The following is a 19,635-nucleotide window of genomic DNA, read 5'->3' as shown; positions in this document are numbered from 1 at the left end:
GAGTTATTTTGATGGTGACAGAGCGGAGGATCTTGGCTATGTTTTGAAGTCCTTTTGATTATTTTGTTTAGCTTCTCTCACTTTTGTATTTATTTTTCCTAGAGACTTACTTTGAGAGGAAGTTTGTATAAGCTGTTTTACTTTCAAAACTCTGTATGTTTGTATATAACTAGCCGGCTTAAACTTCGTGAGCTGTGGCTAGACTCTTATGACTATTATACCCTTATATATCTATATATGCCTTGATGTCTGTATGTATATCTTGTGCCTCGTTTAGTATAGCTTTGTGAGAGCGTTTTGCGCTTTTCGAATTCTGTTTTTGAGCTTAAATCCTTCATCGGGCCTCTAGAATATATTATTTCCTTCTATATAATATGTATAAGCTTTAGACTTGTCGTAACCTTTGATTAACCTTTCCTTTATGACGCGAGGTAAGGCTTAGGGTAATTAGGGTGTTAAACTAGTAAACCCCATTATCAAGAGGGACATGAGCTTTAAAGAGATTCAATCCTTCTTCATTAATTCAATTCTTTTCTTCTCTTTTCTTTTACTTGGGGATAAGTAAAATTTTAAGTTTGGTGTTGTGATGTGTCTGCATCTTTAGTAGTTTTTATTATGTTTTTCATATGTTTTTCTTATGTTTTCTTAGGTTTAAATGTATAATCTTCTCTCAAATCTCATTAATTTCAATATCTTTTTCTACTAAACATTTTCAAAGTACTTTTAAGGAAATACAGGGTTTAAAGATGAGAAAATCAAGTAGCAAAGCAAGGAGGATCAAGGAGCAACACGATAAAGCTTCTCAAAATAAACAGAAAGTTGTGCGTACGCACGAAATTTGAAAAAATGCCTGGTTATGCGTACGCATCTCCCATGCGTATGCACAAGTTCACTTCAAGAATTGAAGCATGCCACGCTATGCAGGGCATGCCACGCTGTGCAGTACATGCGACGTCCTAGAAGAGAAATTCAAGTTGTATGTACGCATCTCCCATGCGTATGCATGATGTATGAAAGTTTTCCAAGTTGTGCGTAGGCATTTCCCATGCGTACATAAGAATCGTGAAAGTTGCCAAGTTGCGCAGATGCATCTCCCATGCATACGCATGAATATAATTTTTTCCAGGGAACATCCCACGCTGTGCAGTACGTGCCACGCCCTACAAGGAACTTCAGCAAGGACGTTCCACATTAAGAACAAGCGTGCCACGCTTGGGAAGGAGAACACCCCTAGGAGCAACTTCATGCCTGGCGTTCCACGCTACAGCAATATGTGCCACGCCAAAGCCCAATTTCCTCAGTAAAATGCCATGCCAGAGAAGCCCATTACATGCCAGTGAAGGTATGATTTGTTTCCATTTTGAAGATTGAAGAAGATTCTGTTTTTTATAAGATTTGAATTCTATTTAATTCTGTTTTGATTCTTTTTTTTCAATTCTGTTATTTGAATTAGGATTATCTTGATTACTTCTGATTAAGATAAGATTTAGTTTTGAATTTGAATTTGAATTAGGAAACCTAAGATTTAAATAAGTGAGAATAACTCACAGAGGAAGGAAGGAAGCCGTAAGGGGAAGATCTTTGGACCCCTCACGTGTCTCTCTTTTTTTTCCTTTCTTTTGTTTTTTTTTTCAGTTCTCCATGAGTCACTAAACCTTTGTTCAAAGGGTTAGGATCTCTGTTCATGTTTTGATTGTTTATTAATCTAAGTTTTCTTTGATTTTAAAGATTTGCCTTAAACTATTTATGATTGAGTATTTTGTTCTTCATTAATAAAGGATTGGTAGCATCGAAAGGTGTCCTAATCCCGTTTTAGGTTTGCTAACTGATTTGACAGAATAGTTTTTCAAATTGTGCTTGAAAAATCTTTCACATAGCTTTATAAATCAACTAGGCGTTGGGGATTTCATAAGCGTGTGGCAATACATGATTTTTTATTATCCTATTTTTGGATACGTGACATATAATCCGGATTAGGACAATTCTCAAAAATTGTGTTTTCTCTTTGAGAAATTGAATCGGATTTTTGAACTTAACCTCTTTGATTAATAAAATGACCAAGACATTGGTGGTTGATTAATTAAAGAGAGACCGAGAAACCGAGACATCAGAAATCGGTTACTTTAGATTCGTCGTAAACAAAGATTTGAAAACTTTAAAATTAGGTTAACAAGGTTGATTTTCATATGAACATGAACATCTTCGAGCCCTAGATATTCACCACCATTGATTTTTTTTCAATTCAATAAGCACTGTCTGAAGCATTCAGCACTCAAGCAACCCTAAATTTAAGTCTTTCAAGTTTCCAGCAAGTCATAAAAATTCTCAATCCCATGTTCTTTTGAGCTAATTGGTAGTTTAATTCAATATTTGCGTGCTCAATTCTTTAATCCTCGTGGAAACGATATTCACTCACCATGGTATTACTTGAACGATCTGGTGCACTTGCCGATATCCATGAGCATTAGTTTCCGCTCATCATAAGGGAATAGAGGAATGAAAAAGAAACAATGCAAGGAAGTTAGCACATTAACTATAATGGGAAAGGGTGCACCCAAAATATGTCACCAAGGAGGTATGAAGATATTGATGTGAAACTGTCGGAGTTTAGAAAAACCCCTGACAGTTCACAACATACAAAGGATCATGAGATCTCATTCTCCAGAGGTATTATTTCTCTTTGAGACAACGAATAATATTTTGAAGGTGGAGGGAATTCTAAGGAAGGTGGGGCTACACTCATTTCACACAGTGAAACTAAATGGTTTGTCAGGAGGTTTGGTTGTTACTTAGATAGAGGGGCTGAAAATCCAGATTCTTGATCAAGATAATTACTATTGACATTTTAAGTACAAAAATCAGCAAAATAAGAGTTCTTTTTAGGATGCTTTTTATGGAAGTTTGTCATTACAAATATAAGAAAATTAGCTAAGGGAGATAATGGAGCAAGGTGGCAATAAGGTGATTATCATGGGTGACTTCAACGTAATCAAATCACACCATGAAAAGGACGATGGTAGAACCAAATAAAACTCTTCCATTCAAGACTTTAATGATTTTATTAATTATGAAAACTTAATTGTTTTGAGCTACGAATGGGAAACGTTCACTTGGTGTAATAGACAGTTTAGAGGAAACTTAATTCGTGAAAGGTTCGATACGGTGCTGGTGAGTAGTTTTTAGCGAGAAAAATTTTTAGATGCTTTAATTTTGTTACACATTTGGAGGACCTTGGATCATATCATAGACCTATTCTTGTGAATGATGAAAGAGGATAAAGGAAGGTTAAAAAGAAGATTTTGGTTCCAAGAGAGGTGGTGTGAAAATGAAGTGGTGATCAAACTAGTTAAACTGGCTTGGAATTAGAAAATTAATGGCTCTCTCATATTGAAGCTTGCTAGAAAATTGAAAAATTACAAGCATAAACTAGTAGAATGGCAGCAAAATAATTCAGAGAATTCCCAAATCAGAATCTGCAGCATTAAAGAAAAACTTGCTACAGAAACCGACAATGGAGAACTGGCTGACTCGGTGGCTATCCGTGTTATGGAGGCTGAGTTAGAGGACGAATTGGTGAATGAGGAGAGGTATTCGAGAAAGAAATCCAAAGTTCAGTGGCTTCGGTGGGGGATCGAGACACAAAATTCTTCCATTCGAAGTTTGAAGTAACGAAAAAGATAATGAAGATAGGAATTCAACCACTGATGCTAAAGGTATTGCATCCATTGCTTAGAGTTATTTTAGCAAGCTTTTTGCATTTATCAATCCAAGGGATCTAAGTGAAGAAATTCAAGACATTCTGGAAAAAATTGAAGTAATCACTAATAGAATGCTTGTACAACCAGTTTCAGAAAAAGAGATTAAATATGCTGCCTTCTCTATTAATCCATTTTTGCCTCGTGAGAAGACGGGTTTACAGCAAGATTTTTTCAATTTTTTCGGATCTTATAAAAAAGGATGTGTTTTTAGCAGTCAGAAGCTTCTTCTCGTGAGGTAAAATTTTAAAAGTATTCAATCATACTCATATTTGCCTTATCCCAAAAATTGATAATACTAGCTCTATGTATCAAATCCAGCCAATAAGTCTTAGCAGTATTTTTTATAATATCATTTCTAAGATTTTGGTGCGTAGAATGTAGTTTGTAATGAACAGGATGATTAGTAATTCTCAAAGTTTCTTTATTAAAGGAAGACTCATAAGTGATAACATTCTTATAGCACATGAATTTATGCACTGTCTTAAAAATAAAACATATGGAGGAAATGATCTAGCTCTGGAACTTAATATGAGTAAGGCTTATGACAAAGTCAAGTGGTCTTTTGTGTGGGATGTCATGTAGAAATTTGGTTTTTGTTAAAAATGGTTGGGTTGGATAAAGAAGTGTGTGACGATAGTCTTTTATTCTGTTATTATGGATGGACAACCTCATAATTTTTTCAAATCATGTAGAGAGCTGCAACAAGACGACTCTCTTTTCCCTATCTATTCTTATTTTGTGCAGAGGAACTTTCCCATTTGCTCCACAAAAGAGAACAGATGTAGGAAGTTTCTGATTTGAGATTGAATCACACATGTCCTAGAACACGCCACCTATTTTTCGTAGATGACTCTATTCTTTTTAGCAGGACAACAGAAGAGGATTGTCAGAACCTAATTTAGATTCTAGGGGTTTATGAAGAAATAAGCAGCCAAGTAGTTAATCTGAATAAATCGTCGATGTTTTTTAGTAAGAATACCCCAATCCAAACCCGAGACATATTGACTACTATCTTACAAGTTCTACATGTAGAAAATCAGAATAAGTACTTAGGTCTACCAGTGGTTGTTCAGAGATTCAAGACAGCAACTTTCAACTATATAAAAGATAAAGTCAATCAGAAACTTTAGCATTAAAAGAAAGGCCTTTTATCTACAGGTGGCAAAGAAATTCTTATTAAAGAAGTGGCTACAGTTGTTCCCATTTACACATTGAGTTGCTTCAAACTACAAAAAATCTTTTTGGACGATCCATAAAGATCTATGCTAAAATTTTAATGGGGACAAAAGGACACTTAGAGAAGAATGCAATGACTTGGTTGGCAAATTACATGTAGTAGGCCAAGGAACCAGGGAAGACTTAACTTCAAAGACCTCAAGACCTTTATCCTTGCTATATTGGTTAAGCAATGTTGGAGACTTTTGATGTGTCCTAATTCTTTCATTGCTAAAGTCTATAAATCCAAATAGTATAGACTAATAACTACTTTCCTAAGGGTAGGATATGGTAATAATCCTTTTCGGGGATGGCATAGCATGATGGAGGGAAAAAGTACTAGAGAAGGAAACTATGTGAAAAATTGAGAATAGACAATCAGTTTTTATTCGAGAAGATTTATGGGTTAAAGACTACTTGGCCATAATCCCAAACTCTACTCCAACCTCAGACTACTCTCCTAAGTGGGTTTCAAAGTTAATTCTCAGCAACAGACAATGGAATCAAATTTTAATTAGACAACTATTCAACCTAGTCATTGCAGAATCTATAATCAACACACCTATTCAAGAAGGAGATGATACAATTACCCGGTTGAGAGATTAGAAAGGTAGCTATTCTGTGGCATATGGATATAATCTTGCACTCCAGTTCTTTCAACCCCACTAGAGTTCCTACCTGAGCAGTACAAAGAAAAATCATTGTGGTCAGAAATCTAAAAATTAAAAGTTGAACCAAACGTAAAGAACTTCATCTAAAAAACCATGCATGAGGGTATATATACCTGTCCGAAACAAAATCAGGGATAAAATTCTATCAGTAGACTCGACCTGCCCGTGATGTCTAGAGATTGAAGAACCGGTCACTCATTGTCTAATTACTTGTCCAGATTCCATGAAAGCTTGAATCAAGCTCATCTCCCGCTGCCAGCTTCGTCAACTTCGATGTGGCAGTGGTGGTCTGAACTCCATAGCAAGTTAGCAACCTCAGGAAGAAACTAAATGGTGAAGATGGTTTGGATCTAGCCGCAAATCTCCTCTGGCAACTCTGGAAAGCGTGGAACACGCTAATCTTTCTAGACACAAAAAAGGCCTTTGCTCTTTGCGTGAAAATGACATCGAAAATGGTGGAGTTGAGGAAAAAGATGAACTGAAGTCCAATTGAATTTCTCTCTCTATTATTATTTTCTTTTTATTTTGGTGAAACTATTCCCTTTTTGTCCCTGCCTATTGTCTAATTCATACCTTTTGATTTTTCTATCAATAAAATTCTTTCTATCACAAAACAAAAAAAAAAGGTTAAGCATATGAGAAATTTCAAACCAGGAACATTTTCGTTTTGATTTTGCATTAGGGCCATTTAATATAGCACCGTTTAAAAACTAACGGTCTTCAATTTGATTTTAATTTTAGATAAAAATGCAAGTGTAATCGACTATACTTAATGATCTTCTAATAATTTTTTCTTGTGCAGTAGGAGTACAAGAATCAATAAATGTTGAAGTGTACTAAAATATGTTTGGTGTATTATATTAAAATTATGGGCCCTCGTTCTTACCAACAATTTCTTTCACAAAACCATATACTGTCATATCTGTGAACTTAGCACATGTAAACTGCTGCAAAAAATATATGTTGCCGTTGCTGTGTTTTCATGTGACTAAGTTTTCTGTCACAAATTCGAATAGAAGATTTCCTAAAGATTCCTGTCAAATTGCTTGATAACTATTTAAACATGTAGGCCACGCCCAAGTATACAGAAATAATTCAGTGATTTAATACTAAGGGTTTTGGTAACAAATGTTTAAGACAATTTTTAACGATATAAAAATAATTGACTTAGGTTTTTTGTATATAATATTGGGTTTACATGTTAAGGATTCAATTTTTTCAAAATAAAAATTAAGTTTACAATAAATTTTATAAAAATGTTAAGGTATTTATTAGCAATTTAGCACATTTTTTATATTATTACCTTTTTGAATATATATATATATATATATATATATATATGTATATATATATATATAAGAGTTGAATTTTAATATATTGATACACGGGCACAACTAATCATATTTATTTTCAATGACTATTTATGTGGTTAATGTAAAAAATAATTATTTATAATTTAATTTTTATCAAGTTTTATACAAGAGCTCTACATTATTTGGTACCAAATATTTATATAATTTATCTTAAATTCTGACTTAGGTTTTAGAATTTAATTAACATTTAGACTTTAGAACTTAAAGAATTTGTATTTCTCATTTTTTTCTAAACGCATTAACATCAGCAATTGTTTCCTATATTTGCTTAGAAAAATATTTAGAGTTTTAATTTATTTTTAATCATTTTCAAAATTTTTTAATAAATAAAATTTTAAATATTTTATTATTTTGATATTTTAAAAAAGGTTTAATTACTCTACTGGTCCTTGTAGTTTCGCAAAATTTTCAATAAGGTCCCTATACTTTTTTTTCTTTTAATTGAGTTCTTGCACCAAATTTTTTTTTTAATTGGGTCCCTGTATTTTTTTTCCTTTTATTTAGGTCCTTGTACCAATTCTTTTTTTTTTAGTTGAGTCCCTATAAAATTAAGCCAATTACTATTAAGAGGGACTTAATTGAAAAAAAAATTAGTGCAGGGACCAATTAAAAAGAAAAAAAGTATAAGGACCTAATTGAAAATTTTACGAAACTATAGGGACCAACAGAATAATTAAACCTTTAAAAAATAACATATATATTTAAAAAAATAAATATTAAGAAAATAAATTAAAACTTTTAATAACCATTGCTCATTTGCTTATGCCTTAATTTTGTACTCTTTCAAACATTTAAAATTATAAGGTTCACATATTCCCTGATCTCAAATAAATAATCAGAGGAAGAATACAATACAAAAGAACATTCTTTTTAAGAGAAAAATATGTTAATATATTTATAAACTTTAATTGAGTCTAAATAAAGCTAAAATATGAGACTTCTTTAAATAAATATATCCACAGAATTTTTTTTAGTCTGAATACATCTAAAAAAATTACTATTTCCAGAAGGAGATATAGCATTATTGTGTTCATCCACGATAGGTATGTCAATATGTATCTTATATGTTTAATGTTTTAAGAGTAGTTAACTAATACTTATGCTGACATGCTACTAAAGAGCGATGCTGATAGGATGGAAAATTTTGTTTTCCTTAAACAACCTTCTATTGAGAAGAATGGATGTGACATTAAATTAAAGTTAGGTACAGCTTTACACTTAATGAACATTTATAATTACTTATTAAAAGAATGGCCCTCTAAAAACGTCTTTTTTTTTAAGATATTTTTTAGTAATTAAAATTTAACATATATAATTGATTAAATTATGTTATTTTTGTCAAAATTAGGTTAGATAAATTGATTTAACGAAAAAATAGTGAATCAAATTTTGAACTAGTCTAAATTAATATTATTTTTTTTATAAATAATAACTACAATACCTTTATTATAGAGAATGATTAAAATACTCTTATTTTATATATATATATATATATATATATATATATATATATATATATTAATTTTAAAAATTCTAAATCCTAACCCTACGATAGAAAAATAAAGGATTAAAATTTAGGATTCCTCAAAATTTATATAATAGAAGTATTTTGGTCATTTTCTATAATAGAGTATTGTAGTCATTTTCTATAAAAAAAATAATATTAATTTAGACCAGTTCAAGATTTGATTCACCATTTTTCGGTCAAATCAATTTGTCTAGTCTAATTTTGACAAAAATAATACGATTTAATCGATTATATGTGTTAAATTTTAATTATTAAAAAATATTTTTATAAAAAGACGTTTTTAGCGTCTTTATCTAAGTAGCTCCCTAAAAAAATTCATATAATAGTAGAAAATATTTAAATTGCTATTTTTGTAGAATATGTTTCAAACATTTAATAAAGAATAAATATTAAAGTTTAAATCTTAAATTTTAACTGTGTCTATTAATTTTTTTTTACTTATTAAAAAATAATAATAATAATAATAAAAATAAATGTTAAAATAGTTAGACAATGACAAGTACTTTGCACTATAATGAAGAAATTTTGTTCAAGTCTTAAAAATAGTAAAATATAATATTATAAAAAAAAGTTGTACATACATCAAACGAACCCTTTTTAATTCCTAATATATATAAGACTGAATAATGGAGATTTTACACTAATAACAACCAAAGTATTTGATAACTTGAACTAAACATTTTAAGATGTGTTTGGTTTGTATTTTTATTTTTATTTTTAATATTTTTAGAATTTTATGAAAAAAAAACATAAAACAAAAAATTATTACTTTTACTATTTTCTCTTTTTCTTCACAAAATTTTAAAAATAAATAATATTAAAAATCAAAACCAAAAAGAATACAAATACAAATTGAACACCCTCTTAGTTTTCTGCTCATGGATTTACAATCTCCACACATTTATACACATATACAAAGTTCTCAATATCAATAAATGCTCTAAATGATTGAAAGAACTTGAAAGGAAAATAGACAGGATAATGGTTCAATGAGTTTGTTGGTTTACATGAAAACAAGCAAGGAGTTAAGGCAATACAGCGTACGTCCATACTACCATGCATCATTTTCATTCTTTAAAGCAATTGAAATTGTTAGTTGGCTCTCATAAAGTTCACTGAATTTTTCTGTCTTAAGGCAACATAATATGGTGCATAATATTTGATGCTCCTGTACTCCGATCCCTATCCCCATTTTTCTCATAGAATGCAAAAAATATCAGTAATTATATATTATGGCCATTGAGGACATTCTTTCTTTCCCTTCCAAATATGCCTAGTGTTTTTTAGAACATTCTTTCTAAAATACTAGTTTATTCTGTTTTATAGAGAATTGGCAAGTCCATACACTAGTCCGTCTAACTTTTTTTTTTTTAATATTTAAATTAATTAAATTTAATCTAATAAAAAAGACAAAAAAAATCATAATTTAAACACAAATAAAAATGTAGTCAATTACAATATCTGTTCTTAATTTAATAACAGTTCTAACTTAATTTTCAATTGAAAAATAATTTGTTAAAAAAATACTAAATTTACAACACAAAAATAGAAATAAAATTTTGTAATAGAAAAACAAAATAACTATCTTTGATTTAAAGAACAAGCTAACTCACACGGCATGAAACGTATATATGAGGATAAAATAAAATAAATAAAAAATAAAAAAATAATAATTAAAAGAATTATATTTAAAAATTTTAATTTTTAATTTTTGTATATATATATTCAATAGTCCTCTCTTTATATATATATATATATATATATTAAAAAATTAAACTGATTCGTCATGTCTACTCATCTTATTTCTTCTTACTAAAATTTTTAGATTTGATCATACGAATTGATAGACTGATCAAAATTTTAATTTAATTTATCTTTATTTTATAAATTTGATAAGTTAATCTGAGAGGTTACACCCATTTTTCTACTCCTACTAGTTTTACATTGATTATTATTACTTATTTATTTAATTTGTTTATTTTATAGCACTTGATTCTAACGTGCACCATTATATTACTATGCTAAAATCATTGACAACTATATGATGACCCTTATTGTGTACATCATATATCATTATCTTGGGTACCTTTAAATGGTTGAGGTCCCCACTACAATAATAATCCATTGTGCCACCAATTTAGCTTATTAGGTGTTAAACTATTAGACATTTAGATGTTAGAACATTGATCAAAACTCATCCTATTCTTAGGAAAATTATTCAAACTTATCATCTTATCATCAACTTTAATATTGGAAAAAGAAAGCTTATGGATTTTTCAATTTCTTTGCCAACTGCCAACTTTTATTTGAGTTTCGTTTCTCTAAACTATCACTCATCATATTCATGTAGTCCTGTATCTCTTAAAAAGAAAAAAGAGGAAATTAAATTATTTTAAAAAAGAAATAAAACAATGCTAGAATAAAACAGATAAATACTTGATAATTTCCATGAGTTTTTACTTGTATATATATATATGCAAAATAAAGGATAGATATCCAAAAATATATATGTAAAGACTAAAGAGTAGTATAAATGTCAAATAATGGTATTTGTGATGGTGGAGAGAGAAGATGATGGTGTTGGTTTGGTTTTATTGGTTGTAGTGACAACAGAATTGGAAGAGATTGAAAAGGAAAGTGAACATGTACAATTCAAACTTAAATCAAATATTAAGGATGAAGCTAAATTAAATCAAATTAAATATTACAAATTTTAAAATATAAAAATATTTAAGAGATCAAATAATAAAAAATTAATTAAAAATATTTTAAAATTATTTTATTTTGTATTGTTTTTTATTTTATATTTTTTAATTATTGTTCAAATAATTGAACAAGAAAAAAAAATCAAGACCCATTAATTTTAATCTATATTGTCAAAACTTTTAGTTAGCAATCTAATATTTTTAGTTTATTAATTTAATATCATACTTTTAGTTTACATTTTTAAATATTATTGTCTAACTACTGATTTTAAAAACAAAAAATTTTGCTAGTCATATACTACTGCTTATTGAATAATTTTAAATATAATTAGTATGTAATAATAATGGATGTTGCATGAATGAAATTATAGATATTAAGAGTTTAATTTTAATACACTAACAATGTAAGATATTTTACATAATTATATAATCATTACTAAAAAACACAATTATATGATATATCTATTTTTTAGATGATTATTCTCACAGTTAATATAAAATATAATTATATTTAATGATATAATATTATGTAATTAAATTTATATATAAAATAATTAATAGAATATCAAAATTAAATTTTTAAATTAAATAAAATAATTTTAAATTATTATTTTTTAAATATTACCGAGAACAAAAATGTTTTATCCCATCATTTAACATAACACTTAGGCAAATATAATTGAAAAATAAAAAAATTTAGGGGCAGCATTTTTATTAAAATTTGGTCAGTATTTAACTAATAAAAAAAAAAGTGAATAATTTCATATTATTAGATGTAATCTTATACCATTAAAAATATCAATAATAATTAATTAATGATTACAAATCACAAAACCTACTTAACTCTAGGATTACTCTTGAGAAATTATTGAATAACCCCATCACAAAGGATTGAAGTTGAACTATGCAACAAAAAGCCAATAAGTAGCAATAATCCCGTTTCCATTTTTGTTCCTACTTTGTTGTCTCTTTCTTTCTTCTCTCTCTATTCTCACATACACACTCTCACACTCTCTTAGCTTCTTCAACCAAAGACATGTTCTGTGCTTCACAAGCCTCAACGGCAATTTGTGCCGCCATGGATGAAGCCTCATGCTCTTCTTCCACCAACACCATTCAACTCGGAGGCAAAGCCATCGACCGCCACAACCCCATCATCTGCCATTCTAGAAGAGCAACCCTCTCCTCCTCCTCCTCCTCCTCTTCTTCTTCTTCTCACCCACCAATCAACCCTCAGAAGAAAAGATCTTCTTCAAAACCATCATCAAGTAATGCAGAGAATAAGAACAAGAACAGTGCTAAAAAGGGTGGTCATCATGATCAGAAGAAGAAAAACGTAGCAGAAAATACTGTCTACTCTTCTAAGCAGATTGATAGCGTTCTGGCGAGGAGAAGTTGGATTAAGCAAAATAATAATAATGGTGATTTATTCACTACTACTCCTCCTGTTGGTTCAACAAGGTGTTTGCTCAGTGACACTGCTTTCTTCGATGATAACAATGATGGTGTATCAGATTTTCATGATCCAGCTTTGGTATTAAATAATAATAATAATAATAAAAAGGGTCAAGATGAAATTCAAACTGAAAACAACACTTTATCTAAACCTTCTACCTCTTCCCATCATCCCAAGTCTGCTTCTTCAGACCAGGTTAGTTTTCTCTTAAACCAACTTTTTCTTTTTCTTTTTCTCGGATGAATTCATAGGTATCTTCTACTTAATGGACATAGATAATCCTGTTTGAAAATTAGAGATCCTATATCATACTAGATATACATAAAAAATTAACTACTACTAAATTAGTCAGTTCACTCGTATAAAATATATGTTAAAAAAATGAGATAAACACCGTGTGTATTATAAAATACATAGCATTTTTGTTAGCGAACTCTCTGAGCACGTGACTCTCTTAACTTGAGGTTATTGGTTAACTAAAATAATATCTGTGGATCGGATGTAACTGGCCCTAGTGACTTGTATTTTATGGAACTCATCTTCAAATGACTAGTCCACTACAGTTCAATTCAGTCTTAATTTTTAAATGTTTTAAAAATTCTAAGAATAATGTTTTTAAACATCAAACGGTAGTTGGTTTTTGAGTCTAGACGTATTGTATGTTCCAATACAATTTCTCAAATTTTAATTACTTATTTATGGATATGATTTATGATGGACTATAACGAAATCTATATTGTGTAGTCCATAGCATATTTTTTTTCTTCTAATGGGAAAAGATTTGGGAAATGTTTCCCTTCAAAGCCTCTCCACTTCTACTAGACTGCTGTGTATAGATGCACATTGGCAAATATTTTAATTTATGGTAATTTTCATGAAAAGTAAAAAGGAGTGCACTCTCTGGAAATAAGTGTTTGTCTTTAAAGATCATCAAAATTTGACTTACTTTCACAAAAATAAATTGACAGCAAATAATTATGTTTGAATAAAATTTTAAAAATAGATTATAATTGAAACTAATAATGTTAAGGAATGAATTACCATTTATAATCACAAATGTTCAAAATACTTATAATTTTATCCATAAAACGTAAAATTAATGTTGTACTTGTGAAAGAAAGATTCCAATTAGCAAATGGTAAAGAACAAAGTGTTGATGTGATAAGGAAATAAGGTACATAGTACACACAGAGAGAGAGAGAGAGGTAGAGAGGGAAAGAGAGAGGGAGGGCGGAAGGGAGGGAGGGAGAGAGAGAGATTAGGTTAAGTTAACTTGGAAGGTAGATTTGTTAGTAGGATAGTGTATATAACGTCAAAAAGAAAATTTACGAATATATGAGATTTTGTCAAAGTATTACACGAAGATTTTAAGGATATCTAGCTGAGAATTTCATACAGCGACAGTGATATTTCAGTAAGGAATGGCAACGGATCCCCATGGAACGGGGATATGTCCCCGCCCCCACATCCAAAATGTCCCCCCGTCCCCGTTCCATATTCGCGACAGGTAATGGGTACTCGATAACCTCCGGATATTTGATCCTCGCGGATATCTCCATGGATTCTCTTTTTAAAAAATTGATAAAATAAAAAAAAAAGTATAATCCTTCGTCATAATACAATACAATTCATAATATTCTCTTATGTTCTCAGGCCATGTACAACAAAAATCTTTAATACTAAATTAATTGCTACACCTAATATCAATCAATTTCAAACATAGAAAATTAACAATTGAATAAATTCTAAATTTTCAAAAAAAAATAGCAATAATTGCACAAACAATTGAATAAATAGAAGTATAAACTCAAAAAATTAACAATTTCAAACAATTGAACAAACCCTAAACCCTCAAATGTTGGAAAAAAAAAACCTAAAAAACTAATCTGAGAAGGGCACTTAGTACAGATGATGGCGACAAACGAGAGGTGGTGATGATAGAAGGAAGGAATGATGCGGCGGCAGCGACAAGGCTACGGGAAGTAGCGACGATGAGTGGCGAAGAGGCCGTTGGAGGCAGCGACAACGCTGCTTATGGCGGTGAGGATTCTTCTGGATGCGCGACGATGAGGAAGTTTAAATAGGAGGTCGTGACGAATATAATAGAACGTGGAGCATGAGGCAGTGATGCTGTTGAATGAGCGTGGTGCAGGATCCGATGACGATGAGGCGACAATAGTGAGTGAGGAGGCGGTGACCGGCGGTGGGAATTAGTAAGGGTGAAAGTGACCGACGACGAGGCTTGAGTTGAGATGTTCTGTGTATGTGTGTGAAAGTGAGAAAGCGTTAGTATAATGTGAGGGAAGGGAGGGATGCAGCGTAAAGAAGATGATGGAAAATTAGAGTTTATATATATAAAATGATAATTTAGTCATTTTATATAAACGAGTACTCCCGGGGCGGGGATCTCCTAACGGGTAGAAAAATCCTCCATATCCATCCCCCGGCGGGTAAATCCTTGGGAATACCAACCCAGCAATTGCCATCCCTATTTTCAATCAGTTCGACTCCACAAACTTATATTCTACATTTTGCCAAATGTTATACTTCTTTACTTTCATGAGAACATCATCTCTACTTCTAAACATATATCCCACCCAAAATTCAATCCCACCATGCATTTTACAATCTTCTCCTTTGTCAATGTTAAAATGATCATTTACTTGCATGGCATCTAAGTCAAAAGTATGATAATAACTTGAAACACGTGAAACATGAGGAATAGCTAATGATGGAAAAGGAGGAACTGAGGACTCCACCATTGGAGTCTTTGACATATACTCATATGATACATCACTCTCACTAGATAACCCAGTGTCAGCAACATACACCGAGACAAACTCACTTTCCTCCTCCTCCACCTCAATATAGCATTCCATCGCATGATTCAGCATTAGCTTCGAATACATGTCGAACATTACCCGCACATGGTCATAACCTTAGACCCAAAATGTCCTAGTTCAAACTCACCATTGGGCAGCGTTGATAGAAGAAATTTGTTTCGACGTTCACACTCTCTGTGAAATCAACTACACCCATATTCATCAACACGAGATTTTTCATAGCATTGAGAGAATCTAGATGATAGGTGCACATCATCACAAGAGAACTGCACTCAAATATCACCTTCTCAACATTTCTTATGATCACATTTGGATAAACAAAAAAAAAAAAAAAAAAAAAACTCACTACTAGACATATATATATATATATATATATATATATATATATATATATATATATATATATATATATATAGGAAGAAAATGTAGTGTACGGATTGAGTGTGAAATGTGTACAACCAATTTTATAAAGTAGATGTCGGATGCACCATGATATGTGGTTAAGAATATGTGACACATCTCGGATGCATAACGTTTGAGATATGCAGATAAATTTTTTTGAGCCACTACATCCGAGATGTTACACGACAATTTAAAATAATAAATACGATTATACAAAACATTAAAATAAAATATTTATTTTATTTATATAAAAAAATTATTTTATCAATCAAAATCCATCTATTATTTGGGTACAACATCAAATTTTTTTTATGAATAGAATTATCAACGTTCTAAATATTTATAAGTACAAATGACATTTTATTCTAATTTTAAGTTCTATGTAGTTTATAAGCGAAAATAATATTTTGAAGTTTATCATTTTTTAAATTATTATAATTTTATCGATTTGACCTTACGTATCAATATTAAATAATATAAATAATATTTTATATTCACTTTTGTAACTATTATACGACTTACAATGACTTCTTTTATTACATCCTACATCCTAGAAGACATGATAAATTATCTTAAAACTACTTTTCAGTTAAGTATTCAAACTTAAATTAATGGTCACATAATAGATTATTTTAAAAAATGATTATACAAATAAAAATTATTGAAATAAGTTTAATTTTATAACGTTGTCAAACACACCTAAGACTATTTTTGGAGTAAGTTCTTTTTTATTCCCTTGAAATGTTTACTCAACTCCAACAATAGAGAAGGTGAAAAAGAGTTCCATGTAACACATGCAACAAATGCAATGACGTTTTTTCTTTTTTTTTTTAAATTATTTTTATTTTGAATGAATTTTGTAGCAGGAAGTTGTCCTAAGGGTTTCTTTGCACTGCAAGGGTTGTGAAGGGAAAGTGAGGAAACATCTCTCCAAAATGCAAGGTATTTATCCTTCTAATTGGGCCTCCTAAATATCCTTTCCTAATTAGTTATTACAAGGATATTAGTAAAATATAGACTATATTATTATCTTATTATTGTCGCACCTAAAAAAATGGTTTCTTTTAATTTCTAATTAATTAACAACATTTTAGGCCATGCCTCTAATTAAGGGTGATAATAATTTTAATTTTGGCAGGAGTTAGTTCCTTTAAAATAGATTTTGCTTCAAAGAAGGTGACAGTTGTTGGGGATTTGACTCCATTGAGTGTGTTGACAAGCATATCAAAAGTGAAGAGTGCACAATTTTGGTCAGCAACTACTGATTCAGCTGTTGGATCTAGTTATTATGGTACTTTAGAAACAAACAACAAATATGTTATCTAATTGAAATGGGTATGAAGTGGAATAGTGATGTTGTTACTGTATAAGGTATATGAGTGAAACTGGACATTAGTTTGATTATTGCATATGCAAATGTTAGAAGTGTAGCTGTGGGTTTTATGAATTAATTTTCTTATGCATTCATTAATAGTGTATAAAACAATGTGTTTTGTTCAATAAAAACTTAACAACATATCATCTTATTGTTTGGGCTTCATTTTGAAAACCATGACATGATAGTTTGCTGAATTCTTATTGAACAGAAAGATAATTATTGATAACTAATAAGATTTTGTGTAATATCTATTACGTAATTGATGTTATTCACTATCTCATTTAGCTTTACAACCTCAACTATGTATATATTGTGAGATATATTTTTAAAGGTAGAAACTCAAGTGCAGTCGATTTCACGTGTAGTTGATAGCTGAGAGCCATTAGATGAAAATTTAGTCAAATCAGTCAAATTATCTAACCGTTCTCAATTATCAACTTCACGTGAAGTCGACTGCACCAGAGTTTCCACCATTTTCAAAATATGTAAAAAGCTATTTTGAAGAGTTAAATATCTTCATAGAGTTCTGACTTATTCAAAGGTGGTAACTATTTGAAAAGTTATCTCTATTGAAAGGTTGTAACTATTTGAAAAGTTACGAATGTTGAGTACGTAGCTGCATGTTGCACGTACCTATAAATTTTTCTCATTTCATTATTGTCATAGATCCATCTCAACACTTTCTTTATGCGCAAAAGAAAGAATAGAGAATATTATTCTGTAAATTATTATTTAGTGTAAGGCTTGACTGTGTGAGTGCATAAATAAGTCAAGTATTCTTCATTGTATCCTACAGGAAATTCGCCAGTAACCCATTTTGAACACCATTGTACATTGATGGGGCAAATTAAGCCTAAAAAAAAGTGTGTGTAACACACGCCTTGAAAAATTGCGCTATTTGATTCACTAACCCTTTTTCTCATAACTCACAATCTTTAGGCTTAATTGTTCACCAATAAAACAAAAATGGCCACCGCATCAATTATGGAGATGACGTCGAATTTTATCAAGTTAAAAAGATTTTATGGTAAAAATTTCATACGATGGCAAAAGAAGATGCACTTCCTTCTCACAACACTAAAAGTAGCATATGTTCTTACCATACCAAGACCTCCAGAAATTGAAGGGGAGGCCATTGCAGGAACTTGAGCCAGACAAAAATGGGACAACGATAACTATATATGCACTGGGCACATACTAAATGGCATGACTGATGCACTGTTTGATGTCTACCAAAATGTTGGGAGCCCAAAAGAATTATGGGACAAATTAGAAGCAAAATATATGGCCGAAAACACAACAAGTAAGAAATTTCTTGTCACTCGCTTTAATAATTATAAAATGGTTGATGGTAGATCTGTCATGGAACAACTACATGAAATTGAGCGTATTTTAAATAATTTCAAGCAACATAACATGCACATGGATGATATCATTATTGTATCTTCAATTGTCGACAAACTCCCTCCATCATGGAAAGAATTCAAAAGAACTATGAAACATAGAAAGGATGATATTTCTCGTGAGCAATTAAGTAATCACCTTCATCTTGAAGAAGAGTATCGTAAACAAGATGATACTAAAGAGCAAAATACTCATCCTAATCTTCACGTAATGGAAGATGGAAAATCCAATCAGCCCAACAAGAAAAGATACCAAGATTTTAATAAATCTCAAGGTAACAATGGTGATATCAGAAAGAATAAAAAGAAGGGAAATTATTTTCATTGTAGAAAACTAGGACATTTTAAGAAAGAATGTCATTTCTTAAAAACGAAGAAAGAAAAGAATGACATAGCAATAAAAGATAATCTTATTGCTGTTATTTCTGAGATCAACATGATTGAAGACATTGGGTCATGGTGGATAGACTCTGGTGCAACTCGACATGTTTGCAAGAATAGAAATTTTTTCAAGACATTCAAAGAAGAAAATAGGGCTATTCTGTACATGAAAAATGCATCAACTGTTCAAGTAATGGGCAAAAGAACCGTGAAACTTGAATTCACTTCTGGAAGAGTACCGACTCTTACTGATGTATATTATGTACCCGAAATCAGAAAAATTTAGTTTATGTACTTTTACTTAACAAGTATAGGTTTAAGCCTGTATTTGAAGAAGACAAATTTATTCTGTCTAAGGGTGGAGTGTTTGTGGGTAAAGGATATCTATGTGAGAATATGTTTAAATTAAATGTTGTAAATACTATTAATAATAATAATGTTTCTGTTTATATTGTTGAGTCCTGTGATTTATAGCATAATCGTTTATGACATGTTAATTTTCATAAATTAAATGATATGATA

At 30.5% G+C, this 19,635-nt stretch overlaps 2 protein-coding genes across 3 annotated transcripts; both read left to right on the top strand.

Moving 5' to 3' along the window:
- Positions 1-12,116: 12,116 nt before the first annotated feature.
- Positions 12,117-17,477, top strand: LOC112727282 (uncharacterized). 2 transcript variants are annotated; one of them, XM_025776964.3, is made up of 3 exons: positions 12,117-12,901; positions 16,815-16,893; positions 17,090-17,477. In XM_025776964.3, exons 1-3 carry the CDS (start codon positions 12,287-12,289, stop codon positions 17,275-17,277), a joined length of 882 nt encoding a protein of 293 aa, XP_025632749.1. In that variant the 5' UTR covers positions 12,117-12,286; the 3' UTR covers positions 17,278-17,477. The 2 variants fall into 2 exon arrangements, with proteins under 2 accessions (XP_025632749.1, XP_025632750.1); XM_025776965.3 differs by having other exon boundaries at positions 12,149-12,901; positions 16,818-16,893.
- A 1,058-nt stretch (positions 17,478-18,535) lies between these two features.
- LOC140176698 (uncharacterized) lies at positions 18,536-19,399 on the top strand. The gene has a single exon (XM_072208242.1). The coding sequence runs from the start codon at positions 18,536-18,538 to the stop codon at positions 19,397-19,399; it is 864 nt and encodes a 287-aa protein (XP_072064343.1).
- Positions 19,400-19,635: the final 236 nt, after the last annotated feature.

The sequence above is a fragment of the Arachis hypogaea genome, chromosome 12 (assembly GCF_003086295.3).
Source record: "Arachis hypogaea cultivar Tifrunner chromosome 12, arahy.Tifrunner.gnm2.J5K5, whole genome shotgun sequence".
In the NCBI taxonomy this organism is placed as follows: domain Eukaryota; kingdom Viridiplantae; phylum Streptophyta; class Magnoliopsida; order Fabales; family Fabaceae; genus Arachis; species Arachis hypogaea.
The sequence above is the reverse complement of the archived record's forward strand: the minus strand, read 5'-3'. Positions and strand labels throughout refer to the sequence as shown.